General features: G+C 41.3%; 1 protein-coding gene and 2 long non-coding RNA genes across 27 annotated transcripts in view; 1 reads left to right on the forward strand and 2 right to left on the reverse strand.

Annotated features, from left to right (window-relative positions):
- lrrfip1b (leucine rich repeat (in FLII) interacting protein 1b) overlaps window positions 1-11697 on the reverse strand; it is a 23446-nt gene extending 11749 nt beyond the window's left edge. For 4 of the 25 annotated variants that reach the window (XM_080297654.1, XM_026177726.2, XM_026177722.2 and 1 more), the window contains exons 1-10: window positions 10572-11697; window positions 5709-5792; window positions 4745-4762; window positions 4479-4526; window positions 2821-2865; window positions 2310-2360; window positions 1351-1428; window positions 1185-1220; window positions 870-995; window positions 479-649 (exon numbers count right to left, since the gene is read on the reverse strand). In XM_080297654.1, the coding sequence (XP_080153780.1) occupies window positions 479-649; window positions 870-995; window positions 1185-1220; window positions 1351-1428; window positions 2310-2360; window positions 2821-2865; window positions 4479-4526; window positions 4745-4762; window positions 5709-5792; window positions 10572-10661 (747 nt within the window). In that variant the 5' untranslated portion in view covers window positions 10662-11697. The other 21 variants (XM_080297646.1, XM_080297643.1, XM_080297637.1 and 18 more) reach the window with 20 other exon arrangements.
- On the forward strand, window positions 11626-17585 carry LOC145424391 (uncharacterized). Its single transcript, XR_013905453.1, has 2 exons — window positions 11626-11764; window positions 17192-17585. It is a non-coding gene; the product is annotated as an uncharacterized LOC145424391 (long non-coding RNA).
- Window positions 13811-14741, reverse strand: LOC145424394 (uncharacterized). The gene is made up of 2 exons (XR_013905457.1): window positions 14131-14741; window positions 13811-13999 (listed from the first exon to the last, which is right to left on the reverse strand). It is a non-coding gene; the product is annotated as an uncharacterized LOC145424394 (long non-coding RNA).
- Window positions 17586-18723: the final 1138 nt, after the last annotated feature.

Here is an 18723-nt window from a genome sequence, read left to right on the forward strand (position 1 = left end):
CGAAGATCCATAACTACAATGACCTGGATGGACTGAGAACCTTCACAGATGAAATTTTAGGTATATTTAATTTTTTTTTGTAATAATTTTTTTTTTGTATTTATTGCATGTTTATGTTTTTCACTGCTGTAATCAAAATCATATAAGCTGCTGCACTGAACAACTTTCCCTTCTTTTGACAAGAAAGTGAACTGAAAGTTTTCGAGTTAAATCTGAGGCCGTTAGTGTCACAGCTGAAACTGGGTAACAGCATGATGATCCAAAGCACGGCAGCAAATCTCCGTTAGAAACGTTAGGTGCCACAAACGTCCAGACCTCAGTCCGACTGAGACACTTGTGGTTCTATATTTGGGTTCAGTTTTTGTCAAATAAATGAGACACAGTGATGATATATAATGATGATACGTGGACTTTCTTTTTCTTTGACTCTATTCATATCAAATATGGTTGCAAATATAAATGTATACAAATATGTGACCTTGTGTGCATCGTCGCAGCGGCGCCGCGTCTCCCACAGCAGCTCCTCCATTTCGTTGAGCTCCTCCCTCAGCGTCTCCACCTGATACATCAGAGTCGACTTCTCGTTGTGCAGTTGAGCGTTAGAAACCATCGCTTTACGGTACTTCTCCTCAGTCTCCGCCAGAGAGTCCTACAGTCACAAAATAGGTTTTTATTTTTTTCATATTTATCACAGTAAAGCCCTTGAAACAAACTTTGTACATTTATTTATTTATTATTTATTATTCATTAATTCATTATTCAACATGAGCACTAAAACTGGTGAGTGCTTGAGACACATTTATTTAAATCTTGAATTCAATTTGTTTCAAACACTAAAGAAACTGTCTCATGGTTTTTTTAAACGTGACCTTCATCTCTCTAATGGACGCTTCGGTTTCTACGGAGAATGACGTGTCACAGCTTCCTCTGCGAGATGAGGCTCCGCCCAGCGAGGCCAGAGTGGCTGCTGAGAGCGTCGAGGCCGTCCTAGAGCCCTGACACAAAAATTATTACCAAATTTATATCAGATCATTTAAAATAAATCAATAACAAAAAATGTATTTACTTGGTAAAATTACAGTATTTTAGTTTTTAAAAAATAAATATTAAACATAAATTTTACACAAGTTTAAAAAACATATGATGTTTTTAAAAAGATAAAATAAAATCAAGAGTGGGCTCACTTTATCTGGGAACTCTCTGTCTGTCCTCTCTTCCACCTGAACACAGAAACACTGATTATTGATATGACTGATTGAGTTTTACTGTAAACTTCAATGAGTGAGGCTGCGAGCAGCCAGCAGGGGGGGCCACAGAGTCAGACTGAGACATCCAGAGATGAGAGCTCACCACTGGGCTTGCCCGAGCTGAACTGGCCCTGGAAGAGGCCCGAGAACCCGAACCCAGAAACCCGCTGTAGTCCGAAGGCTGGACATAGGAGGAGGAGGGTACAGAGGATGTAGGAAAAGAGGAAGGGTGAAAAGGAATGAATGCAGGTGAAAGGGAAATAAGAGAAAGGAGAAAAAAAGGACGGAGGGAGAAAAATTAGGATTGAAGGAAGGAAGGAAGAAAGGAGATGAGAGAAAAAGAGGATCAAAAATTAAATGTGAAGGTGACACAGGAAGGAGGTAGAGAGGGAAAGAAAGAAGAAAGAAAAGAGTTGGTGTCATCAGTTGTTTATCACTTTATCAAGATGTAAAAATAAATCTTTAGAAAACTGATCAAACTCATTAATGATCAATGGAACTTAAATGTTTTGATTAATCAGGATGAAATCAGCATGTGGGTCAATAATGAGTTTGATCATTGCTTTAACTTCACTGCTACTCAGTTTGATCTTCTACTGAGCTACACACAACCACAGGAAGTGATGTCAGAGAGTCAGACCCTATAGCCGTGGCAGCGAGGAGCATCAGAGAAAAACGCTGAAGGCTGCAGACAGGTAGAGACGACCGGACTCTTTATTTTCACAAGAAGTGACCTCACAATGAGCAAGCTCATGATGTGACTCAACCTCTTGATGTTATTGATTATTAATCGGCCTCCTGTCTCTTTCCTGCTTACAGCTGCCGCAGCAGCGTCCCCGTCTGTACATAACCTGCAGTAATCAGCATGAAGCTCTGCAGCTCTGAACGAGCTGCTCATATCTAGTCTTCACGTTCAACCTCTGTCATTTACCACCAAAATGCTTCATACAGCAGCTTAACGAGCCGCAGTCCATTAGCAGAACCTGAGCAGTGTCCATAAAAACTAGGTTTTTATGTAGTAAACTCTTCTTCTGTGGTTAAAATGCTGAGATGTGAACTCACCCTGAGGCTGCCTCGACTCCCAACTGACATCCTCTCCTCATCGTCAGAGATCTGCAATTAAACAAGCAGAGCATCAACAGACAGCACAGTTCTTCACGTCATTGATTCTGTCATTGCACAGGCTTTACCTTACAGCATAAAGCGTCGTGAGGTGACTGCTGCTGTGGTTTGGTGCTATATAAATAAAAACTTTAAAAAAAAAGCTTTACTAGACCTGAGTTAGACCTGAGTGTAAACTATCCAGAGCTTATTGGATGATCTAATGTTCTTTAGAAGTTGATCCAGCCTTAGGATGTTGCTTTGTGTTTAGATTTTAGGGGACCAAACACTCAGACCTCCTGGTGAGTTAGTGGAAACTAACCATGCCTACAATGATGTCATAGTGTCCCAAATACACCTTTCCACACAAGTCGTAACTGGAGGTGTGATAGTCAGCGTGGACAGGTAACACACATGATTTTTAATTTGTTAAAGAAATAAAGAAACAGAAAAACAGGAAAGAGATACAGACCGACGCGTGCCTCCGAGAGTGGCGAGAATACCGCTCACTATCCTCCTGAAAGGCCACGAAGTAGAAAGCAGGTTAAAAGATTGAAACCAAAGAAGGCGGCGGCAGGTGTCCTCTGAACACGTTAAACAGCAGGTTATTGCATCATTGGCATGGTCTAATAAAGCACAAACACATGAAGGCTGCTGCATGCAGACAAGAAGCATGGGGGGAGAAATGACAGACCATAGCCTGTCAAAATACTACAAAAATTTTGTAGTTCTTATTTTAAAAAAAAGAAAGAAAATAAAAGTAATAAAAGAGGTCTGCTTAGGGGATAAGTCGAACACAGTGTAAAAGTATAAATACAAGAATAAAAAATGAAGATACACAAAAAGCAGTTAAAAGTAATGCTCTATTAATTTAAAAATAAATGCAAATTGACACAAATATAAAAGTTAATATTAATTAGAATTAAACAGAAATCAGACGCAGGTGTGAAACAGCAGCAGCTGCAGAGACGTGCGAGCAGGAACGGTTACTGGGAGGATGATAACTGATAATCTATCAGACAGGATTAAACAGGCCATTAATCTGAGCCTGTCTGAGCACGTGCAGAACAGACAACAACAACAACAACAGACAGTGGCATCCTGCTGACACATGAAAACTCCTGCTGTTACGCACTTAAAAAAAAAAAAAAAAAAAAAAAAAGAGCTGGGTAAATGGGGTCAGGCTTTAGGATTGAGACAAAAAAAATCAGCTGGTTTCACTCAAACATCTGGATTCAGGCTCAGTTTTATTTGACTTTTAACATAACGTTAAACTGTGCTCATGTACATGTAGCTTACATTAAGGTAATACTGTTTTATTCTTTTTTATATTCATTACATTTTAATATGCTGTGTTACGTGATATAAAAGACACCTTAGTGTTGCTTTTACTTACATCACGTTCCATTAAATCGCATTAAAGTTTAAACTTTTATTCAACTTTTTGCTGAATCACACTGTGTTAACAAAATTAAATTCAATATTTGATGAATTATTGTCATGATCTCTGTCCTGTAATATGAACTCAACATTTAATATAAAATTACGGCATTTTCAATACAATTTTATTTTTCCTTTCTTTTATATTTATATCAAACAAATTACATTATTAGTATTTTATTTCAAACTGTGACACTCTTAAATGTAACTCATGTTAACGTGTACAGCCCAGAGTCACATGGGAGGCTTCAAAGGGCTGGTTTATTTTATGTTACACAGAAAACAGGTTCTGTTACATTGTTTAAAATATTGATTATAATTATAAAACTCTAAAATCGGATACTTTTTACTTTCTATTTTTTAATGACTTCTAATACAACGCCTATTTAAATTCATTTCTGTTTTATTTGTGGATACACATTTAATATGTTGTTTCATTTCTAATGATGCATTGCATTGATTGCATTTTGCATATACAGCTCATGTAATATGCTACACTGTTATCTAAATGTAATTATTATGTACTTACACGACGGGTATTTTTTATTAGACCGTGTTTTATTATAACTCAAGTCTTGTTTTAGAGTCATATGATTGACTATGAGCTGTTGCACAGGTAATATGATGAAACGGCCCTTTATCTCCACTGGAACTTTCATGTGTCAGCCTGACACTCGCACAGAGTCCTACCATCCACTGCTCAATGTGACCCCACTTATTATCCACACCGTAATACTTCTGTAGAGGAGGACGAAGAGGTGGAAGAGGAGAAGATCAAATGGGGGAAAGGACAAAGTTTCAACTATTCAAAGACAAAATATGAAATCTGTTTGCTTTGTCCTTCTGGGGACACCAGCTGGGTGGAGTTAGTGCAAAGCCCTACCCAGCTGGTTCCCCCAAAAAGATAAAACTAAAAGAAAGAATGAGTTAAGGCTGAATGGAGGACTTATTCATACCTTATGACTGTGAAACAGCTAAAGGAAGAACGAGAGGAGAGAAAAAACAGGTCAGAGAAGCCAGAGGTCAAAGGTCAAAGGGGCGTCCAGGATAATGAAGACAGAGGACACAAACAGACTGCAGCTCAGTGGGAGATAACGGCTGAGACTTTAAACCGAGAGTCTGTGTCTCAACAATTTCAAAGTAACTACACATTTATAGAAATGTAACTATTTAACTTCTTGTCTGACTTTCACAGCAAAAGCAGTTTTTTTTACTTTGTCAGAGGCTGATGACGCTCAGCTCTTTTCTGAATCTCATTCATCAGTCACTCACTGATCAATGACCCGTCATTCAAAGCCCTTTCTTATTTTTTATATCTTTGGTATAAGAAGCAAAATCAGAAGAGCTGATGAAAACAAACTAATCATTACAAACAATCAGTAAACAGACACACTGTAATAATTTATTGTTAATAAAGTTGTTCTGAGACTCACCACAGCAGGACAAGGCCGGGTTACCTCCACACTTCAGACCGAGCGGTGACTAAAGGCTCAGTCAGACTGGCCTTTGACCTCACATAAACACAATTTGATGACTTCCTGTCTTTGTTTATTCTTACTCTTTAGTAAACTGAGTTTTTTTTACGGCATGCAGCCCTGCTGCACAGCCTGAAATTTTATAAGATAAGACTTGAGAACAGGAACAGTGTTTACTGAGGTCAAAGGTCATTAGAATGAATGAATCAACAAAGAGAAGATGACCTGCTTTTTACATTTTCAATTTTTTTTTTTTAACTGTTCTTATTTACGTGGTTTTAAAACATACCTGAAGAAGTCAGTTTTTCCTCCTTGCATCAAACTGTTTTCACAAGCTTGTAAAATAAACTGTTTCCATGTGAAATTGTGAGCTCTTCTCTTTCTGATCAGTAATTGATCACCACAATTATAATCATTGTTTCTTAAAAAATAAAAGCCTGCTAACCTCTTTCTGTCGCTCCAGCTCCTTCATGCGGATTTCTCGGGCCTCGGCTCTCGCGGCCCGCTTAGCTGCCAGCCGTGCCTCCGCCTGAACACACATGGAAAGCAATACATCAGCCAAAATTTTGTGATCAATAACCAATTACCGGGTCACAGGTTTCAAATGCTATGAGTCAGCAATAAAAAAAATTATAATAAACACCAAAAAAAAAAAAAAAAACCCCAAAACTGTGATTGATAATAAAACATGAATGTTACGTAACTTTAATAAGAATGTAAGTTAAAATAAAATAAATAAATAAAAGCCTCATTCAGCTGTCTGTTCGTCATTGATCAATAACTCGATCAAATTCCTCTCAGCTTTAATCAATACACTCAGTGATGTCATCAGTCACTGTTAGAGACCATAAACCTGAACCACTTCCTGCTTTTATTAAATTAAATTCTAAATGTAAAACTAAAGCTGCTAAAAAGTAATGACATTAAAGCTTAAAATTAAAAAAAAAAAAAAAAAAAAAATTCACACCAAAACAAATAAAAATAAAATAAAATAAAAATGTCCTGAAAATTACATTTTAATAAACAGTTTGTTGCTTATTTTGAAACATTTTCTGTTCTTTTTTTTTTTTTAAACACTTCTTATTTACAATCTTTCATTTTTATTTTAAGCATTAAATAATTATGTAAATACAAGTTTAAAAAAAAGTTTGTAACCTAAAAATATTTTATCTGAAAAAAATAAAATTAAAAACAACATCTTACTTGCAAAAATAACCTAAAATACTGTGAAAATGTTAAACAGTAAATATATTTATGTGAAACTGATGTAAATGTTTGAGGTCTGATTCTTCAGGTGAGTCTCAGGTGAGTCCAGCAGGGGGCATCAGTGTGTCTCTCAGGTTCATTCAAAAAGATTTATCAGCACAACAACAGCGTTATTATAAAGTACAGGTGATCACAGTCAGACACCAGCTGATCAATTACTCCACAGGAGACATCGTCTTAATTACTGAATCAATCTATAGGTGTCATGTGATTGGCTGCCACAAATCACCTGATAACACATGCCTCAGCTCAGGCATGTCTAAAAAGAAAAGGTGTCCAGACTTGTGACAACATCAGAAATGACTTTAAATTACCAGAGAAGAAAAGCTGCTGTTTCCAGGACACCACTTAAAAGGACAGTACACCCGAGTGTGCAAACACCTGTCAACATTTAAGCTGTGTGTTCTGTCACTGCAGAAGGAATGTGGTCCATCCACCTCTCTTCATACCTGAGACACTCCCTCCATCTAACTGTCAGCACACACCTGAGAGATACCTGAGAACACTCAACTCTAGGCCTGCCACAAACGATTATTTTGATAGTCGACTAGTCACCGATTATTTTTGCGATTAGTCGACTAATCAGATCATGCATCCATTGGACGTAAAACATACAGCTTATTGCACCAGCATGCATCTGCTCTTATATAACTATCATTAGCTTACAGCTTGAAGTGTTTAAGGTATGTGCTAACCAAAAATAAAGATAAGATGATAGTTTATTAAACTTTTAATGAAATTTGCAGATTGTCTCGGTGGAGTTTAGTAAACCCAGCCGTCTGCTCTTTGCTATCTAAAATATAACAGGACACTGGAGTATGTTCTTGAGCTTCTCACACTTCTGATAATCAGCTGTCTGCTTGATGTTTATTCAGTTGTGTAACAACTATAACTTTAATCTCAGCCAAACCGATTTACTTAGGAACAAATAAAATACTGAAAAAAGCCAAACAATAACATTTTAGAGTAATATTAAAACTAACTAGCTGCCGCCATTGTTGGAAACTGAGCAGAGCTGCGCTATGAATTCTGGGATAGGTTGGGCCACGAAGCAACCCATCCTTCAAATCTGGGGAAATGAAGGACACATTTGTCGGCTGCATTTGTCGGAGTCTTCAAATTTGGACAGTCTTCGTCGTGTCGCTGTAACGTAATCGGCCTAAAAATGCGGGAACAGGAGGATGCGATTCTTGAATTTGGACACAGCTACGATACCCGACACTGCTTCTTCTTCTTTGGGGTTTAGCGGCAGCTGGCATCCTTATACACGCAGTGCTGCCATCTTCTGTTTCAGTCCGTTATTACACTCTTAAATCCTGCTACTTACTTATTCCTGTGTCTTTTGGGATCTTACAAAGCTTCAAATGATGCGTCGAAGACTAAATTAGTCGATGATTTTGATAGTCGACATAATCGTGACTAGTCGACTAATCATGGCAGCCCTACGCCCAACCCAGCCTTCAAATCTGGGGAAATTAAGGATGCATTTGTCGGATGCATTTGGAGAAGTCTTCGAGTTTGGACAGCGTGTCACTGTAACGTAATCAGCCTACAAACGCGGCTACAGCCTACAAAATATTTATATTTTAATGCAATTACTTTATTATATTATACATTCATTATTGTAAGCATAAAAGTACCTAATTTTTTGGAAAGATTTTTCACAATTTGAATTAATCTTTTTTTTTTTTTTTTAAATGATAAAAATACTAGTTTAGTGTTTAAATAATAAAAAGTACCACCAGTTTATTTTGTACTTATAAACTCCTGAATATTATACTTTTACTGGTTTTAAAAACATTTTACTTTATCAAACATGAATTTGATGGTATATTTAAACATGTACAAGAGTCCTTGTCTTTACACTGCAGTGATGATGAGTCTGCTGGTGATGAAGATGAGTGGGCTCGTCATGTTGTGACTGCTGAAATGCAGATTAATGTTTGTGCTTCAGCAGGGGATTAAGAGAGGTTGCACATATACACACACGTACAGAGTGTGTGTTTGTTCTCCCAGTAGGTCAGTGGGAGGGAAAACGTTGGTATTTGTGTCACACCAGACTCCAGTGAAAAAAAAAAAAAGCCTGATTTAACAGTGTCCACACTGCTGATTAGAAACACACACACCCACACAGCTTAAAGGCTGTGTGTGTGTGTACGTGCTTCAGGCTCACTGAATGTGGCCAAACCAGTTTCAGGGTGAGGCTCCACAGCTAGCGCCACCACCCGCTGAGAGAAGAACCACAACCGAGCAACAGCAACATCACCGAGCAACAGCAACAACAACAAAAACAAGCTCCACAGTGAGGTGTGACACATGCTGGGAGTTTTCATTGAATCTGATAAGTGTTGGGTTGGATGAAAGGATGTTTACTCCACATCCACGAAAGCTTCTGACCAGAACCGGGCAACGAGAGCAAATCAGCATCTCGCCTGCATCATGACTTACGAGTTCTTGCCCTCATAGTTAAACTGGTTTGTACTGCAGATATGCAGAGATGCTGTTTTCCTGTAATGTGATGGGACCCAAGTGCTGCAACAGACTAGTGAGATCACCAATCATGATGGTGATCAGTGGCACACAGTTTTTAGTTGTCTTCATTTCCATTCATCTTCTCTTTTCTAAAACCAAAAATGTGTTACATTTGTAACTACACACCCTGCACTGCGTTTTAAAGTTGGCAGTACATACACAGGGAATATTAACAGAATTACTAACATAACGAAACAAACTAATGCACATGGACGAGACTATGTAGCTTTTCAATTACAGCTGAAGCTGCCACACTTCAAATTTATCATAAAAGAAAACCTAGTGCTGTCAGTGTTAATCTCGTGAAAATGACGTTAACGTTAACGCGGCAAATCTCCGTTAGTGAGTTATCGTGGATCACCCTGTATGTGGGGCTGCACATTATCAACACGTTAGCGCGGTTAGCTAGTTAATGTGTTACCGCCGTCCAACGTCATTTTAACAAGTTACCAATCCAACATTTTGTCCTTCACATCTTCCAAATCCATCAAACTGGCCAGATTAGAGTCCTTGCTGGGCCAATTCTGGTCCCCAGGCCTTACATTTGATACCCCTGAACTATACCATAGGCGTTGCTCCATTATAGTCGAGTAGTACCTAACGTGTGTGGAGTTGTTACATCAAATGACTTCCAGTGAAGTCCTTTGTTTCAAAAATGGCAGTTTTGATTTTTGTTAAGGAGGTGCTCTCGTAACTCATCAAGTGACGTTACTGTGCAGCCAATTGGTGATATGCAGTCTGTTATTTCCAGATCACCTCTGGTCACTATAAACCCAGGTCAAGTACTAAAAGTGTCTGATACCAAGTTCTATCACCTGAAACAGACAGTTTACTAAAAACAGATTATAGTCAGGGCTCAGAGTTAGAAAGCAGTCAATCTGCAACATCAGTCTGAGTTTCCAGCTTGAGCACCCAGGGCGACACACTTTTGTTCTCACATTTTTTCCTCCCAATTATCATCATCATCACAATCATCAGGTCTTTACTACAAACCGCTCAGATGTGACACCAAACGTGACCTGCAGCAGATCTCCTGATTTAATCTCGATTTAGACTCCATACACCATCCACTGATGTCACAGTCAGATGGAAAATATGAGGAACCAAAGATCTACAGATCTGTGACATACTGAAAGTAAAACTGTACAATACTCTGAAGTATCAAACTATTGGAACACAAATTATACTGTAATTTTATCATTTCACTTTCAAATTGAGTAAAAATTTCATGATTTGTTCCTATTATTTTTATGTAAACACATTTTAAAATGTTAATTTTTTAGACGTTACTCAGATATATTAATATTTTACTGTAATAATTTAATGCTTCTGATCTTCTGCTGTGAAATAAAGTCTTGGCCGGGGTCCAGAGGGGCCCCTAAGCAGTGTGCGGCCCTGGGCCCTAAACAGCTGGGACCAGCTGTGATTCACAGAAACGTTTCTCTGATGTCAATTTCTCCCCCTGATCGATCAAATCGACACCAGCGGGTCTATTAATAAACATCCTCACCTCCCGGGCGATCTGGTTCAGTGCATCGTCTTCTCCGGTCAGTTTCTCCCGGTTTGGGATCCTCTTCCGGCCCGGTCCCTGAGTCCCCATGGTTCCGGATGATCCTCAGAGACCCCCCGTGGTCCGGGACATGCGGCTCAAAATAAAAATAAAAAATAAAAAATCCTGAATAAGCCGGATGGAGACTAAAAACTGGTTTTCTTGATGCTAGGCTCCGCTGCAGGCTCCGCTTCTCTCCGGTCGGGTTCCTGGTCCGGCCCGTATCTCATGTCTCCATAGCCCAGGAGGATTTTACCTGGAGCCAAATTATCCACAAAGGCCCCCGTCAGTCCTGAATCTACCCACTTCAAGTTTAGAATGAGATTATCCAAAATAAACCGGGCTATCTTCAAAGAAAAAAGGCGATTGTAATGTGATTCTGCAGTTAGACTCTCCGGGATCAGAGTCCCGCAGTTCGCATCACTCAGAGGTGTACCTGCGCCCGAATTATCCACAAAGGGCCCCTTTAGTCCTCGGTGCACTAACCTGAACCAATAAAACCCCTGATAAACCCGGGTTTGTGTCAAAACCGGGATCCTGCCCCTGCGGTTTTGCGGTCAGAGGACGTGCGGAGCGGCTTCGGCCGAGATGCCGCAGCAGAGAGCTGAAGTTAGCCGTCTGCCGGCGTCACCACCGGAAAACCTCAGCCGGAAAACCGTAAATATCCCGCATCTGATCCCGCACCCCTCCGCAGGGACTAACCGTCACAGCAGCGTCGGTGAAATAAACGTCAGCTCGTTAATCCGCCATCTTATCGGAGCTCCCGAGGAGGAGAAGGCGCTGCTAACTCCCGGACCCTGATGTACACACGAGACGGGCTGGCAGGTGAGCCGCAGGTGGGCCGTTCCCTAACAGTGAACGCATCACGACACGCCGCAGTGTGACAGGGAGGGGGCTTTTATTGTGGAGGAATCAAACATGCACCGCCGGAAGAGACGCTAGAAAACAAAAGCTGATGAACGATCAGTCAGCTTTATGTGTGTTCAGAAGTGACGTTTCCATGGTGACAGTGCTCATGGACTAAACCTTTAGCTGTCTCATGACGACTTTAAAGTCCGACCTCAGTTGGGGTTTGGGGAGGCAGGGAGAGTCTGGTTACTGAGGGAAACCATGGAAAAATGAAAGAAAGGGACTCCAGGAAGCAGCGTTGACAGGTGACTGATTCTATAAATGTTCCTATTGATAACTGAGCCGAATGTATTTAAATCGGGTTTAACAAACAGGAAGTGTTGAGCTCAGACCTCACAGTGTAAACACATCTGAGACTGTCATTTTTCCACACCGATTTTTCCAACCTCACCACATGCTCTTACTGTTTCACTTAAGCAGGACAGGAAAGAAGCTCTCAATGGGAACAGATTTTCATATTAAGAGCACATTTGAATGGTTTTTTCTTTAATTTGTTGTCAAATTCTGAGAACAGACAGGCTGTTTGGATGCTCCATGCTCCATACTCCAACAGTACTCAATGTATAAAATATTAAAGACATTAAGCATTTCTCATGTTTCTATCAAACACAGCTGCTTTTGAAAACTGATCCAATTAAAGAGACATGAACTTCCATATTGATAAGAACAATACGTACCCCCCAATAATCAGACCCAACCAATATAGCCCCCACAATAAAATTATGAATTATCTTGCATAAATAGGCTTTTGACTTTCTTTACTCATTTCAGGCATTAGCAACAAAATAGTTGCATGCTTAAGCATCTGGGAATTTACCCAGATTTATTTATATTTGTTTATTTATTTAGAGATCTTGACCCCCCCCCCCCAAATGTTCAGCACAGCTCTGATGTCGCTAACATCTCCTTGAACTTCATTGATGGCGATTTGTGTCCCTCTGCTGGTGAGAAGAAAAACTGCATGATGCCAGTTTAAACTGTGGAAACAGCTTCAAGAAACTCCGAATTTCAAAATAAAATCAGTTGATTTACACTTTTATCTTAAAATAATTGTGTGTTCCCAGAAGATGTTGAAGTTGTCAGTGTCTGTGGTCACAGGTGGGAGTAGGAGCAGACGGGTAGATGAGCCTCACAGATTGCTGTAGTGAGCTGAACAGAAGCACAAAGTAGTCTTTAAGAAGCAGAGCTCCTCCTATGTTCTGGTCCAGAAGCTCCACTCACTAGACAGTTCTCCTTTTCTGTTCTTTTCATGACCACTGCTTTCCCACATTCTCATTCTCAATACTGACATCATTACTGTAGTCCAATCATCTTCTCGCCTGCCTTCTTTGAACCAATTAGCCTTCACTTTGCATGGTTTAAATCTGTGCTTTCCATCATTCTTCCTTTAAGACTGTCAGGGACCAAGCAGTAAAGCATAAAGGACACAGGTGGTTTTAATTCAAAAAAAGGGTTTTATTGACCCAAAAATATGAAAATATATTTAACAAAGCCAAACTTAAACAGGCAGACCAATAAAAGAGGTCAACTCAATAGACTAAACTCAAGATAATAATTAACAAAACCTCAAACAAACATATGGTAAACTGACCTCCTGAAATGACACACAGGGGGACTTAAATACTGGTTTAGCTAAACCAAATGACACACACGGGGGAAAACAAGATGGCTGCCATATAACCAACTAATCCAAAACATTTAAACAAACATGAAACACCCCCCAGGCAATGAAGCATGTGGTGCAATCCAATTAGGCTGTCAGTAGTACTTCAGGTCTCCCAGCCCTTTGCCACACCTTTTGCCAGACAGGAGGAGACACCAACCCCCAGGTAACTCAAACAAAGAAAGATGTATTAATATAAAACAGAACTTTGACCTTGCAAGGTTAATATGTGTGCACTAGTGATGGGCAGATGAAGCCCCATGAAGCACTGAAGCTTTTCATCCAATTGGTTCACCCCAACGCGAAGCTTCATGAAGCTTCATTTGCTCTAGCAGGACACCTACTGGACGTAAAAATAATAGCTGGCATGAATTTGAAGAGTGTGGCATTTTGCACACAGCCTGTAAATGTCAACAACAAAAGGAGTGTGTAAAACATGTATATTGTAGTGATGGCAGTATACTGTGTATATTTATAGTGGCAGTATGGGAAATGATTATTTGGAAATGCTTGAAATGGAAATGATCATTTACTGTGAGGTGAGGTGTGGTTGGGGTGTGGACAGTGGTTGTGCTTTTGTAACGTTGAGGTATGGACAGCTACACACTGAGGCTTTGAGCCTCAGTCCTGCCTGTTCACATTTTATTCTGTAAAAACTAAATTTTCACTGCTTTTATGACCTTTTTAGTGGGGAGAACATAGCTAGGATTTAATGATTTAACAAATCTTTTGAATCCTTTGTCCTCCACAATGCTAAATGGCTGGGAGTCCTCAATCACCATGCTGACCAGGTCTTCATCTATTTGAGATTGTTCTCCTGAGGAAAGACAATAAAGATAAAGCACAAATATAAATATCACACACGTAACTTATAACAGTTGTATAATATTGTTATATCATTTAGTAACATTACTGCATCCTATATTATCATTGCATTTGATGGCTCACCTGGTCTTGCTCCACGATCGGTGTCCCCCTTATTCTCATGCAAAGCTCTGTAGTGCCTAAGCATGGATGAGGTGTTGCTGTTATATCCCAGCTCCCTGGCACATAGCAAACACTTCACCTTGTACAAAAGTCAAGACAGCTCAACATAAATTGTATTGCACCATCAGTATCATGAAAATACATCTTCTGTAGAAATTTACATACCTTGTTGGGAGGAATAAGATCAAAATGTTCCCACACAGGGGAGGACATCCTCCTCTTCTTAGCTGGCTCCATTCTCTCCTGACTTTCCTCACTCTCATAAACCTCCATACGGTCTCCAAACTCTCACTAACCGCAACTCTCCATCAAACACCCACATTTTTGAATGAAGTCTGAGGGGTTTATATCGCTGTCATATCTCGCGGCAAAGTTCGAACCACTTCATGAACCAGTCACGTGGTACAGCCGGGCAGCGAGGCTTCGGACGTCATCATTTTCAGCTCCTCCCATAAATGAAGCAAGCCTCGATACGCGCTTCGCGGAAACGCCCCCTCCATTACTCGACACACGCTCCGAAGCCTCGATACAGAACGTCCCATCACTAGTGTGCACGCCATATAAACATTGGAAGGTGTGATGGAAAAATGAATACATTTAATAAAGAAACGATATTGAACAATAAATAGAATATTTTAAAGTAGTGACTGTAAATTAAACTAAAGTGAATCAACAGATGGTGAGGTGTGGAGCTTACCATGTGTGGCATGCCATCACACACCTCCCCTCTTCAGAGGGGAGGTGTGTGATGAGAGAGATAGTCAGCAGTAAGGTTCTCCTTGCCTGGTACGTGGTGGACAGTGAATCGGAATGGCTGTAAGGCCAGGTACCAGCGGGTAATTCGCCCATTTGTGTCCTTCATCTGCTCAAGCCACTGTAGTGCTTTGTGATCAGTTTCCAAGGTGAAGTCTCTTCCCAGTAGATAGTAGCGGAAGGAGTCCAGGGCCCACTTGATCGCTAAGGTCTCCTTCTCTACTGTGGAATACCGAACTTCCCGTGGAAACAGTTTCCGGCTGATGTAAGCCACTGGATGGCGGCCTTCCATGGTTTCCTGAAGGAGGACAGCTCCCAGGCCCCGATCTGAAGCATCAGTCTGTAATATGAACGGTTCATCAAAGTTGGGACTGTACAAAACCGGTTGCTTACTTAGTGACTGTTGTATGTCATGAAATGCTGCCACTGCCTCCTCTGTCCACTGGATGTAATTGGGGGAACGTGATCCCGTCAGGTCTGTGAGCAGAGCTGCCCTGTTGGAGAACTGAGGGATGAAACGACGGTAGAAACCTGCCATGCCCAGAAAGGATCTCAGCTGCTTCCTTGTTTGGGGCAGGGGGGGATGATTCCATGGCCTCGATTTTGCTGACTTGTGGCCTGATAACCCCCTTGCTGATGACATGGCCCAGGTATTCTGTCTCAGCAGTGGCGAAAACACACTTTGACGGATTCACTGTCAACCCAGCTGAGTGCAGGTGGTCCAGAACAGTTCGCAGGTGTTCCACATGCTCCTCCCAGGTGTTGCTGTGGATAACAATATCATCCAAGTAAGGAGCAGCAAAGTCAGAGCAGTCATGTAATACCTGATCCATCAGCCGTTGGAAAGTTGCTGGAGCTCCATGTAGTCCAAATGGCAAGACTGTAAATTGGAAAAGCCCCCATGGTGTTCTGAATGCTGTGAACTCTCTGGACCGTTGAGTGAGTGGGACCTGCCAGTAACCCTTACACAGATCTATTGTGGTCAGGTACCTTGCTTTTCCCAGACGTTCAAGTAGATCATCAATTCTTGGTGTCGGGTAGGAGTCAAACATGGATATGGAGTTCAGGTACCTGAAATCAATACAGAACCTCATACTCTCATCCTTTTTGGGTACCAAGACCACAGGGTTGCACCATTCACTCTTAGATCTTTCGATGATCCCTAGGGATAACATCAAATCAATTTCCTTCTTCAATGAAGGCAGCAGACGTTCCGGGATCCTGTAACTTAATCGTCTCACAGAGGCACCTTCTCGTACCACAATATCATGTTCGACAATGTCAGTTCTCCCTGGATTCTCTTGAAAGACTGCTGATTTACAGATTTCTCTCACCTGCTGCTGCTTGTCCTCTGGGAGATGGCTGAGATCATAATCTAGAGAGCCAGCAGGTGGTAGATATTGCTCATCTTCTTCAGGCACTCGCCGTATGAGCATTGCATCCGCCTTGTGTTCAATACGCTCCACCCACTCCTTCAGAAGGTTTATATGCAAGACCTTGCTGGAGCGCAACTGTCCTGGGGTGGACACCTCATATGTGGTGGGTCCCAGCTTCCTCATGACTTCAAATGGCCCCTGCCACTTTGCCAACAATTTGTTGTTGTCACTGGGGAGGAGCACGAGCACCTTTTGTCCTGGCTCAAACGCATGCTGACGAGCAGATTTATCATACCAAGACTTCTGCTGCTGCTGGGCCTCCACCATATGTGATTGAGCAAGTTCACTCATTTTCTCCAACCGTTCTCTCATCTGAATGACATAAGACAAAATGTTCTTGGATTCCTCCTCCGCCTTGTCTCCCTCCCAGATCTCCTTTAACAGAGTTAGAGGGCCACGAACCTCATAACCATACAACAGCTCAAAAGGGGAAAAACCTGTGGAGGCTTGGGGGACTTCCCTATAAGCAAAGAGTAGATATGGCAGCCATTGATCCCAATCGTTACCACTGTCGTTGACAAACTTCCTGAGCATCTGTTTCAATGTCTGATTAAACCGTTCTGTCAGCCCATCAGTTTGAGGGTGGTATGGTGAAGTTCTCAGACTCCGGATACCCAACAACTGATAAACTTGCTTTAACAGAGTAGACATGAAGTTAGTGCCTTGATCAGTTAGTATTTCTCGTGGAAACCCAACTCTTGCAAAGAACTGCACTAAACAAAACGCAATGGGCTTGGCCTTTATAGATTTTAAAGGGAACACCTCAGGATATTTTGTGGCATAATCTGTTACAACAAGCATGTAACGATTTCCTGCTTTGCTCCTCTCAACAGGCCCTACAATATCCATTCCAAGACGCTCAAAAGGAGTGCCGATGACAGGGAGAGGTTGGAGTGGAGCTCTATGGGGGATTTTAGCAGATGTTATCTGACACTGTGGGCAACTTTTACAAAACTGAGCCACATCTTTGCTAAGACCAGGCCAGTAGAAATGATGTTTGATGCGAGCTGTGGTCTTGTGTTTACCAAGGTGGCCAGCCCACGGAATAGAATGCCCTAAGGTGAGAATGGCGTTTCTAACCTTCTGGGGAACCACCAGCTGCAGCACCGACCCCTGCTGACGATAGAGAATGTCATTTTGCAAGATGTACTCACTGTTAAGAACCTGCTCTACTCCAGGTTCCTTTTCTTTGGCCTTCCGAAAAAGAAATATTAAAGATTGATCAGATTTTTGGAGTTCAGCAATTTCAGTTGGAATATTAAACCCTAGGGGTGACGGTGTTGGCTCAGCGTCTGTTAGTGTATCCACAGGTGAAAATTTGAATTTCTCCTGCCTTCTTTGTCTGCGGGTCTTCCGTGGCTTCGCCACAGTTGTCTCAAACTCCTCATTAAAAAAAAAGGCAGGGCACTCAGGGTCTCAGAGTGGGTACTGACTTGCTTAGCCTGAGCTCTGGTAACGGCTACATTGCACTCCTCAGTCTGCTCAGACTCCAACAAATCAAAAAGCACAGGAAGGTCACGCACTAACACGGCAGAGTAAGGCAAACTGTTCACGACACCCACATTCAGCAGATACATCTGGTCCTGAACTTTAATGTAGATGTCAGCTGTCGGATATCTTTTCTCATCTCCATGGACACAACAGATTGAAATTGTATCACTGGTGCGAACAATATTAGGTGGGGCAAAATCTGAGTGAATAAGAGACTGAGAACTGCCAGAGTCAAGAAGGGCATTGAGTAGAACCCCATTCACTTCAATCTGACTCATTTTGATGGATTTGTCACTCTCCTGCTCAGGATCAGCATTAGAACGAGGGGCAAAGCACATTTGCACCATTTTAGCAGAATTTCTTGGGCACATGGGTTTTGTATGGCCCTCTAATCCACAAAGATAACAAATGAGCTTCTTACCAGAGACCTTTGGTGGTCTAGTGGTAGACTGAGAGGTCTTACTGGTGCTTGTATTTGCTGAATCCAGATGGTTTTGCTGAGGTATCTTCCGGGTGTCCCTCGATGCGTTCCATGCATTATGGCTCCATGCTTGCCCCTTCTTTCTGGCAGCAACAAAAACATCAGCTAACCGAGCCGCTTCCATTGCTGAACCAGGGTTGTGTTCTTTGATCCAAACCTGAAGCTCAGGAGATAACATTCTGAGAAACTGCTCCAAGATTATAGTTTCACCAATGTCATGAATAGTTTTACCCTTTGGCTGGATCCATTTCCCATAAAGCTCCTCCAGTCTCTTCGGAGGCGTGGGTTCGAATCCCACTGCTGCCACCAATTGTCAGGGACCAAGCAGTAAAGCATAAAGGACACAGGTGGTTTTAATTCAAAAAAAGGGTTTTATTGACCCAAAAATATGAA

This window comes from Astatotilapia calliptera, chromosome 23, assembly GCF_964374335.1.
Source record: "Astatotilapia calliptera chromosome 23, fAstCal68.1, whole genome shotgun sequence".
Taxonomy (NCBI): Eukaryota; Metazoa; Chordata; class Actinopteri; order Cichliformes; family Cichlidae; genus Astatotilapia; species Astatotilapia calliptera.